Source organism: Cynocephalus volans, chromosome 3, assembly GCF_027409185.1.
Source record: "Cynocephalus volans isolate mCynVol1 chromosome 3, mCynVol1.pri, whole genome shotgun sequence".
NCBI classification, from domain to species: Eukaryota; Metazoa; Chordata; class Mammalia; order Dermoptera; family Cynocephalidae; genus Cynocephalus; species Cynocephalus volans.
The window spans coordinates 66,784,455-66,805,112 of record NC_084462.1 but is presented as its reverse complement, the minus strand read 5'-3'; the positions used below and the strand labels follow the sequence as shown (position 1 = coordinate 66,805,112).

Sequence of the window (20,658 nt, the reverse complement as noted above, 5' to 3'; positions counted from 1 at the left end):
CACTATAAAACAGGGCTGACCAGTTAGCTCAGCTGGTTAGAGCGTAGCCTTATTAAACCAAAGTCACACTTTAGGATCCCTGTACCGGCCAGCCACAAAAAAATAAATAAATAAAAATAAATAAAATAAAACAGATTTTTTTATCTGAAATTTTACTTTACAGTTAGAATGCAACTTAATCACTCTTTTCCAAATTAGACAGTGACGCTGCCCATCATCAATTCTAAAAAAGAAGGAAGTTCAGATTCTCTGTAAACCTCCCAGAATCAAAAATCAAACTGCCCAAGGGCCGGCCAGTGGCTCACTTGGGAGAGTGTGGTGCTGATAACACCAAGGCCATGGGTGTGGATCCCTATATAGGGATGGCCAATTAGCTCACTTGGGAACATGTGGTGCTGACAATACCAAGTCAAGGGTTAAGATCCCCTTTACCAATCATCTTTTAAAAAAAAAAAAAAAAAAATCAAACTGCCTAGAAATCTTTTTTTTTGAAAAGATAACCCTGAAGAAAACCATTGGGAGTAGGAGAAGGGACAAGGAGAAAGACATTTTCTTACTTAAAAAAAAAAAAAAAGAATATTTTGAAAAGATTATGAAAGCAAATTCATTATAAAAGCAGCTAGCCTTTATTGATATCTGTGTCAGACATAATGCAAAGTATAACATATAATTTCATTTACTGCATAATAATACAGTCTACCTATTAAGGTTGCTGTTATCATCCTACAGATAGTACAAAAGCAGAATGCATACCTTGGCAGTACAATTCCAGAGTTTGCAATACTACACTATACTGCCTCACTGACAGCAACACTTTGTTTACTATGGACAATTAGAACTAAATAATATCTTACATTATTTAATCCAAACACATTTTATCTTAGAATGACTGGCATTCAGTGTGTTCTACTTCTTTCTCATCAAGGTTATCAGTTCAGGCCTTTATCACTATACATACATCCTGAATTATCTAAGTTACATATATTGAAATTCTATGTGGCCCTATAAGCTTAAAAAGTATTTCGCATTACTAACCATGACCAATTTTTTAAAGCTGGTGTTCTTAACTAGTAAACTGGAATTGTAGATTTCCCTTACTGACAGATCTCCAAGGGTGGTTGCTAGAACCACATACTACTAAGATTTTCTTACCACCAAGAACAGATAAAAGTAGTGCTTTCATCTCCTTTCCAAGTAGGGACTAATGGCACACCTCTGCATCCTCCTAACATGCATATTCCTGAATCTGAAAACTCAGGGAAAATGACAAGTAGCTCTTTCCCACAAAGAGGATGACAAACCTTGTAATAAAAATTATTTTACTGAGTCTATTTTACGTAGGATAATTACCTTTGTGCTATTTTACAGTTTCTGCCTTAAAGGGGTGATGTTTTCTTTTGGTCTTATTTCAACCATGGACACATGTATTAGGGTAAGTATTTTAATCACTGACTTCGCAAAGTATGCAAAGAACCTCTTCCATGCAGGTATCAAGACTTGATAAAGTAGATCATAAACCAAAGGTACAAAACACCCTGTTCAAAAACTTTAGAAGCAGATCTACAAAGGAGTCATCCATTTCATCAAGTTGAAAACCCTCCTCCTCAGACCCTAAGGATTCTTTAGAACACTTAGGGTACTCTCTCTACCCCAAGCAGCTCTATTTTTATCTAATTAAAACACTGAGATTCTCCTTAATATAAAAAGAGAAAAATTTCCCACTGCTAAAGGTTGAAAACTCCTAAATCTAATTCTTGCCCCACCTTAACACTTAGATATACCATGGTCCAAAGAGACTGTAATTTAGGTTGCACAACCCTTATTAGAATCCAAATATTCTGACTCCTATTCATTAACGTTCTATCCAGTAAAACCTGCTGCCTCCTCAATCCTTCCAAAAATTCCAAAATTCAGCCAACTATCCAAATCTACTCTACTCTCCCTTCATTATTACTTATTTGTCTTCTCATCAACTTGTCTCAGTTCATTACCTCATATAACTACATTAGTTACGATTAGGTAGAACCTCCACCTCCACAACGAGATGGAGGGTCAGGTTATATTACTTACCTAGTGTCCGAAATACAAGCAAAATATTGCTGCTTCTCTTGAAAAGGTACAGCAAAATTGTTTCCAGAATTCTTTTACTAAAAATCAGCAGTTGTGCCAGGAATTATCCACATAGCTAAGATACTAAATGTGTGAACAATCAAGATTTCTGCCAAAAAGCACACCTGAGGATAAAAATCACAGCAATACACTGTTCACCATTTAATGAAGCTTTTCCCTGTTTGGAATGAAAAAGCCCTCTCAGTAGGCCAACTCCCATATTAAAAATGCAGTCATAATCAACATAATTCCCTTCTATGACAATTAGTAAAAAAAGATGTATTCTAGCAGCTCCATACACTCACATAAATGAAAATATCTGTCACTCCAGTATTTTCATATTGAATATTGTCATATTCAAAAAAAGGAAGGCTATAAACACCAAGATGAATTATAACATAATTAATACTACTAAATACTAAGCATCATAGTATGTAAATGATATGTCTACATAGAACAAGCTTTGAAAGTATACACAACAAACTAACAGTGCTTATTCCTGGGGAGTGGGAATAAAGAGTTAGTAAAAGGAAGAACTTCAATATTTTACTTTAAACACCTGGGTATTATTTGAAATTACCATACAAGCAAGTCCTTTCATAATTTTTAAAAATCCAATAACTTTTCCCTTCTTTCAAAAAATTAAATGAAATAATCCTATGTTAAAATGTTGGTTAACCAGTATCCAATAAAGAAGGGTTCATCCTTCCTTGTCTGCTAATACTTCCTCCCGTAGTTAGTTACAACTATTCTTTGAAAATTCAACCCGATGAAAACTTCATTAAATTCTAGGCAGAGAAGCTTATGTATCTGGTTACCTCAGGCTCATCTTGTACTACTAGGCCTGTCAAATTTTTCCAATGGTGTATTCTGAGAGTTTAAGACTTGATACAATTCTTGAGCTCTTTCTTTCAGTGACAAACAGATAGTGCTGCAGAATGGTAAGGTGACACTCTACTAAGGCACTACTAAAAACACCTTTCCACTCAAATTCTCCCATTCTGGCTTTAAAAGCTACTGAAATACCCATACCTACTACGGAAATACAAATACTAGGAAGCTCATACTTCTACTGGTAATTTCTAAGTAACTTTCACTACAGCCTAATGTTCTTACAGCAAGAACTACTGCTCTGTATACTCTTTCTTCCTTTATTGCATATCGAAATTTGCCCATTCATCCTCCAGTTGTAAAATCTGATTACTCCTAGTAACACCTTCACTCCATAATTGGATTTTAATGTCTACCTGCCACTGAGTAGCAAATTACATGCTCCATGGGCAGACATTTCAGAATGTTTCACACACACTCCACAATAAGTGGTAGCCTTGCAGGGAAGCACTAAAATTTACCAGCCCGCAGCAAGTACCTCATAGCTCACAATCAATTTGCATTATTACTAGCCACCTGCCCAGAATAATTTCTGCCTTGATGTCCTCAATTCCATCAGGAATTAATTTCCTTTGTGACGAGGCCTCTGAGACTAAGCTGTTTCTGAGAAATATGGACATTAATGACCCTGTGGGGATTAAAAGATTTAAAAAGCACGTTAGAAAAATCCCCACCATACAAAGAAAATCATTAAACAGCTATGAGGAAATGCAAAAATACCCCGAAGTCACAATATCCAAACTGCTCAAAAACTTCAGTCATCTAAACTTTTTATATTACAAGTATAATAGAATATGCCACCCCTCTGCCTAAAAAGGCCTCAAAACAGAATAAAGAATTTTAAAGTGCCAAATGTTTACCTAGAAACAAATGAAGATACCAAAAGAGACAGGACCAAGAAAGCAGGTAAGAAGAGAATAAAATTCAGATAGGAAAAGTAGGGGAAAAAAGACTTTATAAAAAATAACATAATATAACTAAGGCACAGAACTCTTTAAAAGGACTCAAAATCATACTGTGAAGGAAAACAAAGATGGAAAACAGAATTATGGGGATGGGAATAAAGCAAATGTTTCTTGTGTTGCTTTAACCATTTAGATCAGTCTTAATTACTAAAAAAAAATTAAAAGTTTACAAAGAAAAAAGTATGAAAGCAGTATGTACAGCTCAATGTATATGCCTCTGTAGCATTTTACAAGAACCAAGAAAATGTGGAACTTTCAAAACACTCACTAGATAATTGGAACAAAATCATATGCCAGAGTGTCCTAGCAAAAATCACGTTGCTAAATTTCTAACTCAAGCAACAACTATAAAAACTCATCACTTCTACAGAACAATCTAATTTTGAAGGTGTAATAAATTACAGCAGTACTAGCAAAATTACCTGTTCCAAGATTACTTTAGAGATAAAGATCATTGCTACCTGGATATACTAATGTTAAAAGCTAACCTAAAAGACTAAGAAGGGTGATATACTGAAATAATTTGGAATAAGGCTCCAAACACCTAAATGGTAAGTTATGTTGTATGTAAACCCAAAAAGATCATTCTAATTATTTACTTGCTTCTGTTAAGAATAAGAGGGGATTAACATCCCCTCTATTAAAGATGTTAAATTTCATAACCATTTCACTATGAACACAAAGCTGTTCAAACAACAGATTAAAAAGTAAACCAAAATGACTGAATGGATATTAGTGACAGAGAAAAAATTTTATCAAGCACATATCTTGTGTCAAGTACTAAGCTAGACACTTTATGTATGCAATCTCATTCTAACCATCATCCTGTGAGGTTTGCATTATGCCTAATAAGCAGACAAGGAAACAGAGACATTTAGAGATCAGCCAAAAATCAGGATTCCAATCCAATCTCTCAGGCTCCAAAACTCATTATATAATCCTTTGATGAAGAGGAAGCAAAATAGGAGCCCACTGACCGTTTCATCTGACCAGTGTTTTTAAAAGTCCAACTTTCAGTGTTTTCAGTCAAAGCATATATTCTCCACTTTAGCAGACAGTACTTGCCTAGTTCCTATGGTAAATGAGTTTGCAATCCCTGCTTTAATGCATGTTAACAAAAAGGAAAAAGACAAGTGAACAGCTGCTCTCCTTTCCTTGCCTTTCCATTCATAGGAGAACAGGCTTTAGCCAATGGTAGTCCTGGGAACTGAGTGCTATAATCCTGTATCAGAAGATACTTAAAACAAGAGCAGGGACAAAATGGAGATATTCTCAACGGGAGAAGCTCTACCTTTTATAGGGCATTTTGAAAATTTATGGGCATGTTTTTGGTTGACACAATGATTGAGACAGCACTACTGGCCAAGGATCCTCAATATCCCACAAAGTAGGGAAAAGTCTTGCACAACTCAGAATTGTCCCTCTTCCTACACACTTTCAAATGACATTTAAGAAGATAAAAAACTTGTTCTGAGCCTAGAACCTAACACCGTTTTAAAATAACTCAAAGTATTCTTGCGTGGTTTTAACCATCACTCAATTTTCCAAGAATGAGATTACTGCGTAAAATGAGGATAGATTGTTCTTTGTTTCATTTGGAACAGTACCAAGAACTGTTCACCTTTTCAGAAAATCACATTATCAACAGCAATGCCACCTGTAGTATCTGAGTCACCATTACACGACAACTGTATCACTCTGTATTTAAGTTATTTTCCCTTATTTTCTCCTTTATGTTATATTTAGGGCAGTATATTGTTTTCTTTCTTTCTTTAATAACGTGAAGGCAGGTTAAAACACCTATGAATTTCATTTCAGTATAGTAAAGCAGAGTTACAAAAATTTGCTATAAAAAGGAGACACAAGATAGATAACTTGACTTCACTTTCTGTCACCTACAGAAATCGCATTACACAGTAATTGCATTCCTGGCTGAGGGGTGGAAACGGGGATGAAGGCTAACTGGATGTACCTGTGACTAGATTTAACTTAAGATGAGAGCAAAAGGCACACTTCAAAGATTATAGAAATTCAATATCAACCTTCCCTAGAAGAGGGGGATAATTAATTCAATGAAAAGGCTGGTCTACTAACAACCATCTAAAATACACATTTTTATGATATTGTCATCGTTTGTCAAAAAAAAAGAAAAACCAACTTTGAAATAATCTGGCCCTTCTCATTAGTACTTTCTGAGAGATCTTCAAAACAGTCATGGAGAGATTCATTATCATTCAGTTCCATTTTTCCATGAACTTTTTGAAGTACCCTCATATTTCTCCTCTTCATTTTCCTATAAACTACAAGACTTGCAGTTAACCTATCAAAGGTAAACCCTATAAATACCAGGCCCTATAACTCAAAGATATATAAACATGTCACTTTACAAATAAAGCAGTTTACTAAGCACTTTTCCATACACCATCATTTAATCTCATTAAAACTCTATGGCTTAAGTATGATACTAATTTTTAAAGTAGAAACCACAGGAACTAAAATGAAAAGAGAGGATTTCAGGGCTACTGCCAAATCCAGTGCTCTTTCTCTCCTCAACTTCACTGCCTCACAATATAACTTTTTTAGCATAGTTCTTATTTCCGTTTTACATTTACAATGGTGACAGAGTGTATCAACTTACTCAGTCTCCAACTGAGTTTAGGCATCAAATTTAAAATATACCAATTTCCTACTCTCATAAAACCATAAGCTATTTTTGATTTAGTACTTCTTAAAACTGTCTTAAATATATTTCAAATAAGTATGTGTACATAGTGTTATGATTATGTTTCATGTTACTTAATACCATTCTCCCTGGAACCTATCACATTGTTCAGTTCTCGTTATTCTTATAGACACCACCCCTCTACCCAGCCCACACCAAAAGGACAGAAGGTAGATATATTACACTGCATTACTGGTATACAGTGACACACCACTGCTCAAAGACCTTATAATAAAATTTACAAAACCATGGTTTTTCTTAGCATGAAATTTAAGTGTAAAGAAATCACATCCCTAGTCTGCAGAGCTAACATCCACTTTCTCTGATTCTCTAAATCAGGTGGCTGTAATTCAGCAAGTGAAAATTATTCTGAACCCACTAGGGAAAAAAGGGTGTGATCAATCACATACTCATTCATACCTTTTTCTTCTTCCAAGCCAAGAATACAAATATATTCCAACTCCCCAGGCAAAAATCTGAAAAAAGGATGATCTTTGGACCAACAGCCCCTAAAACAGCCTTATCATATACCCTCAGGCAATAATACCCTAAATTGTTATTTTAGATAAGGAGAGAAGAGGGGAATTGCTGAAAACAATCACAGACCCTCTACTTCCTTCCTTCCTGAAAAGTTTTAATTTTCAGAGAATAAATGAAAAAAATATTCTTAAATAAGCTGAACTGAACATACAGAAATGTGACATAATCAAAATAAAACAATACTACCCTAAACTATATTTTCTCATACAAAATTTGCTATATAAATCTATTTTAGATTTATTTTAATACACAAAAACTCACCAATTTACAAGGCAATTTGTCTTTTAATTTCTAAACTGAAAGCCAAAATAGAAAGACATTCTTCTAGGGTTGCCAGGTTTAGCAAATAAAAATTATTTTTTGTTTAACTAAATTCAAATATAACTGGGCAGCCTACATTTTATCTGACAACCCTACACTTTCCACACTAAAGTGAGATCGCATCTCTACCAAGGTATTACAGTACCAGCTCCTACTCCTAAAAACCAGGCTGCAGCTTCTATCACAGCAGAATTTTGACTCATTAACTTCTAATAAGGAGTTAGGATGGAAGTCCTCTTTTCCAGGTGGTATGGCTATCTTAATAGCCCACATTTATCATATAAAAGAAAAAGGCTAATTTTTAACGGCCAAAGGCTAAACTCTTACTAAGTTCCATAAAATCTAGCGAACTCTTTATCATTTACGCTTTTGTGTATTAAACACAATGAATTTCATATTTTACATTTTTGATAACTAAACAAGAAGGATTTGTTTCTAAAGGTTATAATAAACGGAATCCTGCTTTTTACAGGCAGGTCCTAAAAGCTACTTTAATGGATTCCAAAGTTAATCTATCATTTTTCTTGAATTCATAATTATAGCACTATAGAGCTAGAAACGAATTTCTGACCGTTAAAAACTTCTGGAAAGCTTGTTTCACTTCATATTCATTTCCATAATTTTTTTTTTTCTCCCACTGAGCTCCTAAACAAGCACTAAATATACAGAAAGAGATCCTCCTTTTTGTTTTATGAGGTCCCTCTCAACCAACTCTTTGCCCTACTTACAATGGTCCCGACAATGAGTACAAATAATTCTATTCTTCTAATTTCATTAAAATCATCTACTTAATACTAAACCTATGCTTTTCTTCCCCTTGCTCTAGGCCATTGCTCTTTGATACAGCCCATCCATCTTTGGAGACTTCCTAATTCCCTTACTTCATTTACACTGCTACCTTGAAGGTATTAATAGATAATCACATCCCCCTAGTGCTCCCTTTTCCTAAATTTAGTTCCTGCATGCTTTTCTCCTAAATCTTAAGCTACCATCAATGCAGAACAATCTTTTCCTAAATGTCGTTAGAAAGTATTCTTAATTATTTGGAGTTCAGTTCTAGTAAGGAAAATAGTAACACTGTTAGTATTATAATTTTGAAATGTGATCACTATGTTATTTGTCTAAAGGTAATTCAATGATGGTTCACTGCAAGCTATCTGAAACCTCTTTATACTTGCTCTTTTCCAGGTAACAGTTTCCTGGTTTGTATTAAGGCCATTTATTTCATCTCCCTTGGTGAATGATTTGCGATCAAGCATTAATGAATATAATTTCAATGCTGGAGGGGCTGTGCTATTTTTTTCCAAGTAGCTCCACGACTGTCCGCAAACCTGCTAAATTTATATAATCAAAAAATCCCAAGTTAAATGAGACATTCCTTCGATCTATGTATTGAAAAGTATTTCACAGACAGTTGCCAACAAAGGACAAGGTCATCTTGTAGCCTATTTTCCCGCCAAGAGGCAATGTCTAAAAACGAGAAAATAATCCTACTACTCTAGGATCTTAAACATGAAAGGCAGATGATTCTTCAGTGATGACTGTGCTTCCCCCTCTCCTTCCCTTCCCTTGGCCAGTACTCACCAGAAATGTGCCTCAGAAAACAGCATCTGAGTAAACATTCAGCTTGGAATAAACAGTAGTGCTCCCAGCCCATAACTCAAAGGCAGGGGCTAGGGAATAAGGAACATATCTCTAATTTAAAAGAAAATACAAGGCTGGCCCGTGGCTCACTCGGTAGAGTGCGGTGCTGATAACACCAAGGCCACGGGTTCGGATCCTATATAGGGATGGCCGGTTTGCTCACTGGCTGAGCGTGGTGCTGACAACACCAAGCCAAAGGTTGAGATCCCCTTACCGGTCATCTTTTTAATTAATAAATAAATAGATAGATAGATAGATAGATAGATAGATAGATAGATAGATGATAGATAGATAGATAGATAGATAGATAGATAGATAGATAGATAGATAGATAGATAGAAAACACAACACTCCCCCCACCCTTGCTTTCACCATCTTGCAATGTGAGACCCTGGGGTCACATCGCCACCACCAGACGGACTTTGGATTTCCCAGCCTCAGAAACTTCATTCTGGTGTGGGTGAAGTGGTATTGACATCTTAATTTTGGATCTCCCAATCAATAAATATGGTATATTTCTCCATTTATTTGGGTCTTTAAATTTTTCTCAATAATGTATATGTTTATCACTATAAACTTATAGTGATACATATTAGTTTGCAGAAATACAGTGAATTTTTCTTTAGATTTAAAATACATACATAAATGGGCCAGCCCGTGGCTCACTTGGGAGAGTGTGGTGCTGATAACACCAGGGCCATGGGTTCAGATCCCTACATATAGATGGCCGGTTAGCTCACTTGGGAGAGTGTGGTGCTGACAACACCAAGTCAAGGGTTAAGATCCCCTTACTGGTCATCTTTTAAAAAAAATTTAATAAATAAGTAAGTAAATAAATAAATAAAATACATAAAAACAAAAGAAAGGACAACTAAACATACTGGAAAAGTTATGTTTTGATTATGATATCCAAATTACTGCAGCTTCCCTTTTTTCCTAAGATCAAACAGGAAAAAACATCAATATCACATAAATAACGGCAACTGTATTAATTTAAAAATGCTGTTATTTTCTTTACTAATAATGACTAGTAACAATATGTGCTGACATTACTGATAAATGCCTCATGAACATCCTTATTGTAAGTATTTGTAAAAATCATCAGATTATAACAGACTAATGTGGCATATAAAAAATGAAACAAAACAACACAAAACTACTCCGTACCTAAAAATGCTATTTTTCAAACTGAGTCTCATGGCCCATTAATGAATTGTGAAATCAATTCAGAAGGTTACTACGATTTTGTTAAAAACATCATACAGAGTAAGAATAGGTATTGTTTTGTAAAATGTTAGCCACAAATAAACTATCTGGGTCAAAGACCAAAAAGTTGGAAAGCCTTTTTCTAAAGAGCTTTTATATTTTTAAAGTCATTTCAACATGATGACATGTGAGCCAAATATTACACTTTACTAACATAAACTAACCCCTACTAAGTGCATTTTAGGTCCTAGAAAATTCTAGTTTGCAACATAATTTTTAGGTTATCTTTTAACTAATAAGCACTAATAAGATAACTGATAAGATAATGAGTACATATGGATTTATTACATTATTTGATCTATTTTTGTATATGTTTGGAATTCTACCAAAAAATGTAAAAGAAAAAAAAAAAAAAAGCAAGGAAATGGACCTACCTAATGGATAACAAGGAAGTTCAACGAATAAGTTTACAAATTGAGACCTCTGAACACATTGTTTCTAAGGGATGTCAATCTAGGAACTTCCTCAGATTTAATACAGGTAACATTTGGGTTGCCTTCTTTCAACTACAATGGACAGCTTTAGAGATCTTTAAAAAAATAAATAAATAAAGCACTGGAGAAACTAAGTCATATATGGAAAAACTTCCTCAAAGGATAAATACAAATTGTTAATTGTGTTTCATTGGCACTTCATTATTCAACCACTTTTCAACCAACAGAAAGAACACTACCTGGCAAAAATTTTCATTTCTTGTTTAACTCACACTGGCAATTTTCTCAGCAAGTTTAACATGAAATCTCTGTATAACAGACACTATTCTGCCTTCCTCGAAACAAAAACCTCAAGTATTGTGTGAAGTAGATTTAGAAGCAATCGTATTTCAAAACAGTGTATGCCTCAAAGTCAATTTTCATTATTTCCAAAAACTTTTTAAAACAAAAAGTATTATCTCTCTAGGTCCTTTACCCATTGGAGACAGTATCTAAGCTGTAAGCTCAATAAAATTGTGTCATTTTCAGAACTGGAAGGGAATTTAGACATCATCTAGTCCAGTGGTTTTCAAATACTACCACCAGGAAGAAAAGAAAAATCAATGGCATAGCAGTTTATACATGCAAGCACACTGATACCTGTTTGTTTTTATGTATCTTACTGCATATGGAACATTGTGCCTTGTTAATATTCTATCAGAAAATGACTTCATGTTTTGCCATGTATTTTATACTTAAACACTTTTAGGATGTATCCATTGGGATATGATTAAAATATTACTACAAAAAATAAAAAATGATATTAGTACAATTTGGGACTTACTGTTTTCTAATCATAAAACCTTACATAATATATATAACTGACACAATTTCACATCATCTCATTTATATTTCATTGTCTGGTCAATTTGAAGTAATGTTGGGGTATAAAAACGATAAAACAAAGGGAAGTGAAGTATGTTCAAATTGATATACTTCTGGAAAATACCAAAAAGAATACCATAACATTCCAGTAATTAAGATTACTTGTTAAGAAGACTAGTCTTAAAACATTCCATAATTGTTTTCAGAAATACAAAAGGATACCATTTAGTACTTTTTAGTACAAGGAACTTAACACAAGATGTTTCCATCAAGCTGACCATATTCTGTTTTAATTAACAGGTAAGGGCTGGCTGGTTAGCTCAGCTGGTTAGAGCATGGTGCTGATAACACCAAGGTCCAGGGTTGGATCCCTGTTGCCAGCCAGCTGCCAAAACAAACAACAACAACAAAAAAACCCAGGTAAGACTCAGCTTTTTTTAATTTGAAAAACAAAAATAAAAAACAAAACAAAAAACCAGCAGGTGTCTGAGGAACATTAAATGTCTCCCCTAACTTACTATGTGCAAATAAATGTAGATACTTAGGAAATTCTTTAAATATTTAGTAAGCCCCATTTCAACACAGATATACCAATTAAAAGTTCTCAGCAATCAGGTCAAAATAACCTCAAATTAATTAGGTTTAATTGGCAAATGTTTATCTTTGTGTACATACAAAAGCAAACCAAAAAACAGTTAGGCCTGCTGCCAATTTTAGATAACACACTAATTTGGAATTAGGCACAAATTTTGAATCCCCCTCCTAAATTGAATAAACTCTTGAAAGCAGGTACATTTTATTTGTGTATTCACTCTTTTAACTTTAGACATCGATATCACTGAAATAATATTTTTACACAGGATTACTTTTAAATTCAGTAAGAAATTTATTTAAGCATAGAAACCTATAAAACAACAGTTTGTAATCAATTTTACTGGAGAGGTTTCCTATCTTCCCAAAGCTAATCCTTCCCAACTAAATTTAGGAATTCTAAAAAAAAAAGTCCACAATAATCTCACAAGCAAGTTTAAAAATTAATTATCTATGATGCTTAAAATTAAACTCCATGTTATCAATGGCTTTTTAAAATTCACATAAAATGACAACGTTCTGTTTAAAGAGGCATACTGAAAGCCAAGCCGATTGTTCAGAGAAAGAGATTTTGCACCTTTATTTTAATTCTGATGTGTGAGCTTAGAGGTCCCTCGTCTATTTATTCTAAGAGATTCTTTTTTCCGGATGCTTCTCAAAGGAAAATTCATTCCTCATTCTTGCATTCTGCTTTTCTCTTTGTATACTACAGCCTTTCTTCTGTCTTTCTCTCTCTTACAATTTCTTTTTTTTTTGTCTTTTTCGTGACCGGCACTCAGCCAGTGAGTGCACCGGCCATTCCTATATAGGATCCGAACCCGCGGCGGGAGCGTCGCTGCGCTCCCAGCGCTGTACTCGCCCGAGTGCGCCACGGGCCCGGCCCTTACAATTTCATTCTCTACTTCTGATCCTGTCCAGATTGTGCTCTCACTGTAAACAATAAATTGAAAAGAAAATTTTTCACAAAATTCTTTTTCTTTCCATAATTTTATTTAAACTTTTTATTGAACATTTATATGGTACCCAACATAGTATGGTCATTGTTTTTCTACATACTTCATTGTAACAGATATTAGCACCTTATCACCTTCCCAAATTGTCTGTTGTAAAAACCTTTACATAGCTACAGCAAGTTTCGGATTTTACATACTAACACCTTACTTTTAAAAAGTACCTCAAACTAGACTTGCTGATTTGCTCAGAAATTAATCTGCCTATGAAAAGTTTATTCATCTTCCTCTATTAAAATTAATTTGATATGTGCATGCTTTTGGAAGACTTTAGAGAGCTATTTCAAATAATGGCAGAAATTATAAAATGAAATATCTATATTTAAGTAAGTTTTACATCTCCAGTTTTTGTGAAAATTAGAAGCCCTACTTTTTACAGAGTATTTTGTTATTCATCTGTTATTCAGTTTGTGTTTGTTATCTGAACAAATAAAGGTGCATATCCTTGTTATATTTTAAAAAAATAAAAGTACCTCAAACTAATTAAATGAAGTCATTTACAAGCTGACACAGCACTTTTCTAGTCATATCTGATCATCTTTGAAGGCCCAGTTAAGTAATCACTTTTTATTAAAAAAATAAACTTAGGCTAGTTGGTTAGCTCAGTTGGCTAGAGAGAGCATGGTGTTGTAACGCCAAGGTCAACGGTTTGGATCCCCATACCAGCCAGCCACAAATAAATAAATAAATAAATAAAATTAAAATTAAGACAATACAATAACATGTTACCTCTTACTAATGTCTGAAGGTATGTTCCACAAGAGAAGAATGAGTTCTGGTGTTCTAGGGTGACAATAAATAGTTAATAATATGGTACTGAATATTTCAAGATGGCCAGAAAAGAGGATCTTGAATGTTAAAACCACAAAGAAATGTTAAATGTTCAGGTGATAGATATGCTAACTATTCTGATTGGATCATTATATAATATATGCATTACTGAAACACCAAACTGTATCCCATAAACATATATGATGGAAAAAAATTTAAAAATTAAAAAAAAAAGTTTTGCATTAAAATTGTATTAATGAGAAAAAAGAAAGGGATTCCTTCAAAACAGTCTAATTTCTCATGAAGATATGTATAATTTATGCAAAGTCAGACCTATAAGGAACTTCAATCTTAATTTATGACAAATAAATTACCTGTGGAGCACATTTACGTTTAAGGGTTATTCCTTTTGTTGTTTTAAACCTTGGTATATTCATAGATTAAGCTTTAATATGTCTGGCCACACAAAAACCATCTGTACCAAAACACATCTGTAGCTCTAATTTGGATCCAGTGACCTTGTAAAACAAACCCAGAAACAGGTCCTGATATAGTAACACAGCCTTTCCTCCCAGACCCTTGACCAATTTCTCATGCCTGGGTGCTCCATTATATCAGTAATGACATTTTAGTCAGTTGCCTGAAAGACTGAAGTCTTATGATCTCCTTAAGAAAAGCTTAATTCCAAGGAAAACTATTTCTTCTGGTCAAATTTTATTTGGATTAATTATGTTAAAATCTATTGCTTGACATTTGGCATGTCATTTGTGCCACGGCTGCCATAGATAAGATTATTTGTCTTCTGTTGCTCATTTCAGTTCACCCGAAGAGGAGACATACAATAGCAAATATACCTCAAAAAATGTACTCAGGGAAAGAAAATTGTCAAACCACTGAAGCAAACAGCACTTGACAGAAAAGAGAAAGATTCATGAATCACCTAATGTGAATCCTGGCATTGCTACAAAGCACAATGTTCACAACTATCTAACATCACTCAAACAAAATGGTTTCTTAAAATTTAGCTTGTTAATAATAAAATTCATTAGATTCCTAGTTTCTTCCACTGAATAATGTTTATTATCCAATTTTGTATTTTCTGTAAGAATATATTACATGTTTCCACTTTACTCCACACCCATTCATTCAGCTAACAACTGTAACACTCCCACTGTGTGTCAGGTTCTACATTCTGTTTCTCTTATTCACATCAATGGTATTCTATGAGAAGGTGGGACTTGGCCCATATGAAAGATATTTGGTTCACTGAAAAAAAAAAAAAAGAAAGCCATGAAATCTCCCAGACAATCAAACAGAAATATGAACTTCTTCACCAAAATTTGCAATTGCAGACACACTACAGCTGGTCACCTTTCTAAAAATGTTACATAAGCAAAAGCACAAATGTCTGTGTGGGGCTTACAAATAGCCTATTTACCTTTCAATATAGCAGCATTAACAATTAAGGGTTCAATATATATGAAGAAAAATAATAATGCTGCTTTATAAAGAATGATAATACAGGCCGAGCCCGTGGCGCACTCGGGAGAGTGCGGCGCTGGGAGCGCGGTGACGCTCCCGCCGCGGGTTCGGATCCTATATAGGAATGGCTGGTGCACTCACTGGCTGAGTGCCGGTCATGAAAAAGACAAAAAAAAAAAAAAAAAAGAATGATAATAGTAGTAGCTAACATTTACTGAGGCTCACAATATGCCAGACTGAAATATAAGTGGCATTCTCATTTAATCCTCACATCATCCCAAGGGGATTGACATTATTGTAACCCCCATTTTACAGATGATGAAACTGAGGCTTGCTTTACTCAAGGTCACGCAGCTACAGAGAACCAGAACTCAAACCCAGGTCTATCAGTGTCCACCACATTATACTGTTTGGTTTACACTCAATTTTAGTTTAAAGCTTTTGAATGCCTTATAAGGAAGGTTACTTTTTAGGGTAAGTTTCTTCTTTAAAACGAACATTTTTGATGATACATACAAAAATCAACAAATAAATATTTTACTTGAAACACGTGGTCATTGACATGAATAAGTCTAAACACTTGGATGGGAAACAAAATCTATCTGAATGAAAGCCCTGAATCCCTATGGTAATGGGTCACAGACTCATTTTAGAGCTGGAAGAGACCTTGAGGGTCATCTAGTTCATATTTCTCATTTTAAGAAAATGAAACAGAGGCCTTTTGAAAAATACCTATACTCAATCTAAACTACCATATTCCCAACCCAGAAACACTTTAGATTTATTTTCAAATCATCGTTTTAATAGATAACCTAATATTTCAACACCATAGAGTACAGTATCCCTTTCTGAAGCACTGTAAGAAAATACAAACTCCATGGGGTCAGACTATTGCAGAGCTATTAGCAGTAGAAAGCTTGAATATTAACACAAGAAACAGTATCATGTTATAAAAAGCTATTAAATGGCATGCTAAACTGTATGAACTCACACTCAAAAAATAGCCATTTTCTTCCTTGAATTAATTTACGTCCATTTGGGTCAACTACCGACTCAGCTTCACTTCACCGATCATGTCATGTGACTGAATTCAAGCTCATTTCAAGGGAAAGTGTATGTACTATGCTCTATTTAGAACATGTATCACTGATAGCCCGATGAGTCTTTGCAGGCCTATCCAAAAATCTTGTTTCAGTTGCTAAGAAACTACAATTTGACCATATTATAAATCATTAGGAAGAAGCTATGCCAGCAGAGATTAAACCTGTTAAGATCAGGAATCTCTCACCCACTGTGCAAAATGAAACCATGCCATTTCCATAAATTGAATACCTGAAATCAGTATTAGGCTTCTTTAGGTCATATTGTTAACACAGATGAAAAATTGATAAGACAGACCAGACTAACTCAACACTGTCTTCCACAGTGGACTCATGCTTTGGAGGAAAACAGGAAAAATACCCAATATACTTAGCATATTCAATGCTAGAGACAGAAAAATGTTTCCTTCTTGACCCCTGCAGTGATAATCCAAGGCCACGAAGTATACATAAGATTTAATTAGTACAATTTGATACAGCAAACACTTGATGATGCTTTTTCAATCCTTTATTGATATATTTTCACTGTAATCTTCAGCATTTTAAGCCCAGTTTCTCCTTAGAATACTCAACTCCACTTTCTAAAATGAAAGTCCATTTTTAAAAATGACAGTCATTCAAATTTCAGCTTAGGGCCGGCCCGTGGCTCACTTGGGAGAGTGTGCTGCTGATAACACCAAGGCCACAGGTTCAGATCCCTATATAGGGATGGCTGGTTAGCTCACTTGGGAGAGTGTGGTGCTGACAACACCAAGTCAAGGGTGAAGATCCCCTTACTAGTCATCCTTTAAAAATAAACTAATTAATTAATCAAATAAATAAGAATAAGTTTCAGCTTAACAAGAGTAATTTTAAATTGTTCTAGCATAACAATAAAGACTGAAAGATTAACAAAAATAATTTAGAATTTACTTTCCAGTACTGTCTTCTCATAAATTCTTTCACACAAAAATATTTAAGCCTCTTAATGGCTGTTTCCACAGAGATGAAACAAGTTCACAATCTTTCTAGTCTCACTTCTGAAAGATCAGTTTAGCAGCTGAACTGTAACACATGCCTTTAATGAGAACCTGTTTTGTCTCGATCCCCCATCCCCCATGATTCTCTACAATTTTTCCATCTTCTCTTCTTCAGTTCAGAACTCAATTCTGTTTCTACTGTACCCTGCACACTTCCCAGGGGCCACTTTTATGTTCCTCAGAAATAAGTCTCTTCTGTCTTGAAACTTTTTGATCTCAAACACCCACTTCCTCCATCTCCCTCTCGCCAGTCACTGCCCTCATCCCACCACTGCAGTTGCAGCTGTGTCGCTGCCTTCCCAAAGGCCCAACGAATATCAGACAGGATTTTCCACAACCCAACTCCTCCCTTCCCTAATATATCCTCCACACTGCAATCCAACATTACAGCCCTGGCTTCCTGCATTGTACTCCCTTCCCTTATTTTTCGTCTTCCCCCACCTCCATCTCCATACCCAGGCACCCTTACTTCTCTAATAAATATTCCCCTTACCTCAGTTTCAACCCTTTCTCCCCATCCTCTGCTCATTTTCCTCTCCTTATTTAGAAACTCCTTTTTACTCTTCCAACCACTACCCTAGAATGCCCAGCACTCCACCCTCTTCGGCAAACCCAGCCCTCTTCCCCCAACTCGTTTAGAGACACTGCTGCTTCTCTTTCCAGGTCCCCTACTGCAGTCAACCCACTCCCTTATCTTTCCACCCACCCTCCCCTCCACCCTCAGATCCAAGATTCCTGATTCTTAACCCCTTCCTTAAGGCTTTAGTACTCAGCTCACCATGAGTATTCTTCAAGACTGCCTGCCTCCCAGCCTCCCCGTTATTTGCAAGGATGTCACCAGTCTTCCGGGACCCCAGCAGAATCCTAGACGATCCCAGCGTCCGGGAGCCCGACCGACCCCCCCCCCCGTCGCTTTAAACACAAACGCCTGTCTTCTACCACCTCCCTTAAAAGCTGCGCCCCCTCCTCTTCCGCCCCCGCTACTCCAGCTCCTCCCGTCGGCTTCCTCGGTGTCCGTCCCCTCGCTGACCCGGAGCTACGAGCCCCAAGATGTGGCGCCTGTAAGTCAGCAACACCTCCGCTCACACCGGACGCCCCCGCCTCTCGGCCAGGCGCCTCCTGGCCTCACACCCGCGCCTCTTCAAACCCCCGACCGGCGTCTCTTCGTCTTGGACTCGCAGCGCCTCAGACTCCTGCCCGGCCCCCTTCTCCTTGTTCTGGCACCTCCTCGGGCCCGGGCCAGGCCCCCTCCGGCCGCCGGCGCCCCGCAGCCCCCGCCCAGCCCGCCCCCGGAACCCCGCTTACCGTTCTGAGCGGCGCCTGGCCCTGGGAAGACGGAGCCAGAGACCAGCAACAGCGAGAGGGCCAGGGCGCTGGGAAGCGACGAGCCCGACATCCTCCCTAGCAGGACACCGAACAGCGAATGGGCCGGGGCCGGGGTAGGGAGGGGAGGGAGGGAGGGGGCGGGTGAGTGCGCGAGGGAGTGAGCGAGGGAGGTAGCCGCGGCTCGGCTCCGTCCTTCCTCGTCCTCCTCCTACCGCCGCAGCGCCCAAGTCTCGCGATATCTCCGCTCCGGGCCGTGGGCGGCTGAGGAGCGAAGGTCGGAAGGCTCGCGAGAAGACGCGGCCTCCACTGATGATCCCGCCCCTCAGACTTGGCGTCCCCGCCCCTGCAGAGGCTGATTGGCCTAGCGCAAGGTAGGTCACGTGCCAAGGGTGCCTCTCGCCACGTGACCGGGCAAGGCGGGACTTCGCGGAGAACACAGAAGTCCGCTTTCAGTTTACTCTGTGGAACGGGAGGGCCCATAAATAAGAGGAAGCTTTGGGAGTACAATATATTTCCTCCACCTATCCTGCCTTTCATTTGTTAGCGCTTTTGGCTGCAGAACTTGATACACCACCCCCTTTTTACGCGTTCTTCTCATCGTCCTCATCAAAGCCCTGCTATTTCTTCCTTCTGGACTTTGACCTTAGACCGCGACTGGTACCTGGCCCCAGCCTCCCTCTCCATCTCCTGTTTTTCTCTTGTCTTGCAGGCAAAGTGATGCGCTCCCTATGCCCGCTATTGCCCTGTGCTTTCCTGCTTCGACATCTGCTCCCTCCATCTGAAATGGCCTCTTTCCCGCCCCCGCCTGCTTCTCCCTACCCCCCTTTGGCCTTAATTTAGCTTCATAGACTCGAAAGGCCTGAAGTTCAACTAGCCTAATTGCATGTTCGTGGACACAATTCTGCAAAGAAGTCATCAGATATCAACTTACACAAAGAAGCCTGAGAACATTTTAATGCAGCGAATATTTATTGAGTATGTACTCTCATGGAGTTCACTGCCTAGTGAGGAAAAGTCGAATGACCCGTAGGAAAGAAACCAGCAAAGGACTCTGGAGGTTGATTTGCAGTGTGGTCACTACTGTTTGTGTGAAAGTCTGAGAAATGCCCTTTTTAAAGGGTATTTTTTCATACTACTGTCAGCGCTGGAGGTTGGCAAAGGAGTTTTATGGCTTAGCTCATTCCTGACTCACAGCAGACGTCCTGGGGAGTGTCTGTGGAGTGAAACTGAGGAGCAAAGAAAACAGTCTTGGTGACGTAACTTGATTCAAAGAGAGGGCGAGGTGGAGAAGGGAGACCCTCAGAATCTCTCTCAAGCTAAAATGGTCTCAAGCTTTCAGCAGGAACTGGACAGCTGGTGATACAGACTGAGCTTTCTAGCAAGGGCCAGACATGTTGATTGAAGTGAAAACTATATCTTTCAAGACCTCAGGTGTGGGAGTGACAAAAAGGCTGGCATGTATCTTCATTCCCCAGACAGCGCTACAGGGCTGCCTGTGGTGGGAGCAAGACTTTCAGCTGATGGAAGCTTTGTTCCTATGCAATCATTCTTTTTCATAATAACTGTAACAAACATTCCTATTGGATCCTTATAAGGGATCCTT

General features: G+C 37.2%; 1 protein-coding gene across 1 annotated transcript in view; it reads right to left on the bottom strand.

The window, feature by feature from the left end:
- The window catches only part of NPTN (neuroplastin), a 64,366-nt gene extending 45,241 nt beyond the window's left edge, over nucleotides 1–19,125 (bottom strand). The window contains exon 1 of the mRNA XM_063090026.1: nucleotides 18,954–19,125. Within this exon, the coding sequence (XP_062946096.1) occupies nucleotides 18,954–19,125 (172 nt within the window). The remainder of the gene's footprint in view (nucleotides 1–18,953) is intronic.
- Between the last annotated feature and the right edge of the window lie 1,533 nt (nucleotides 19,126–20,658).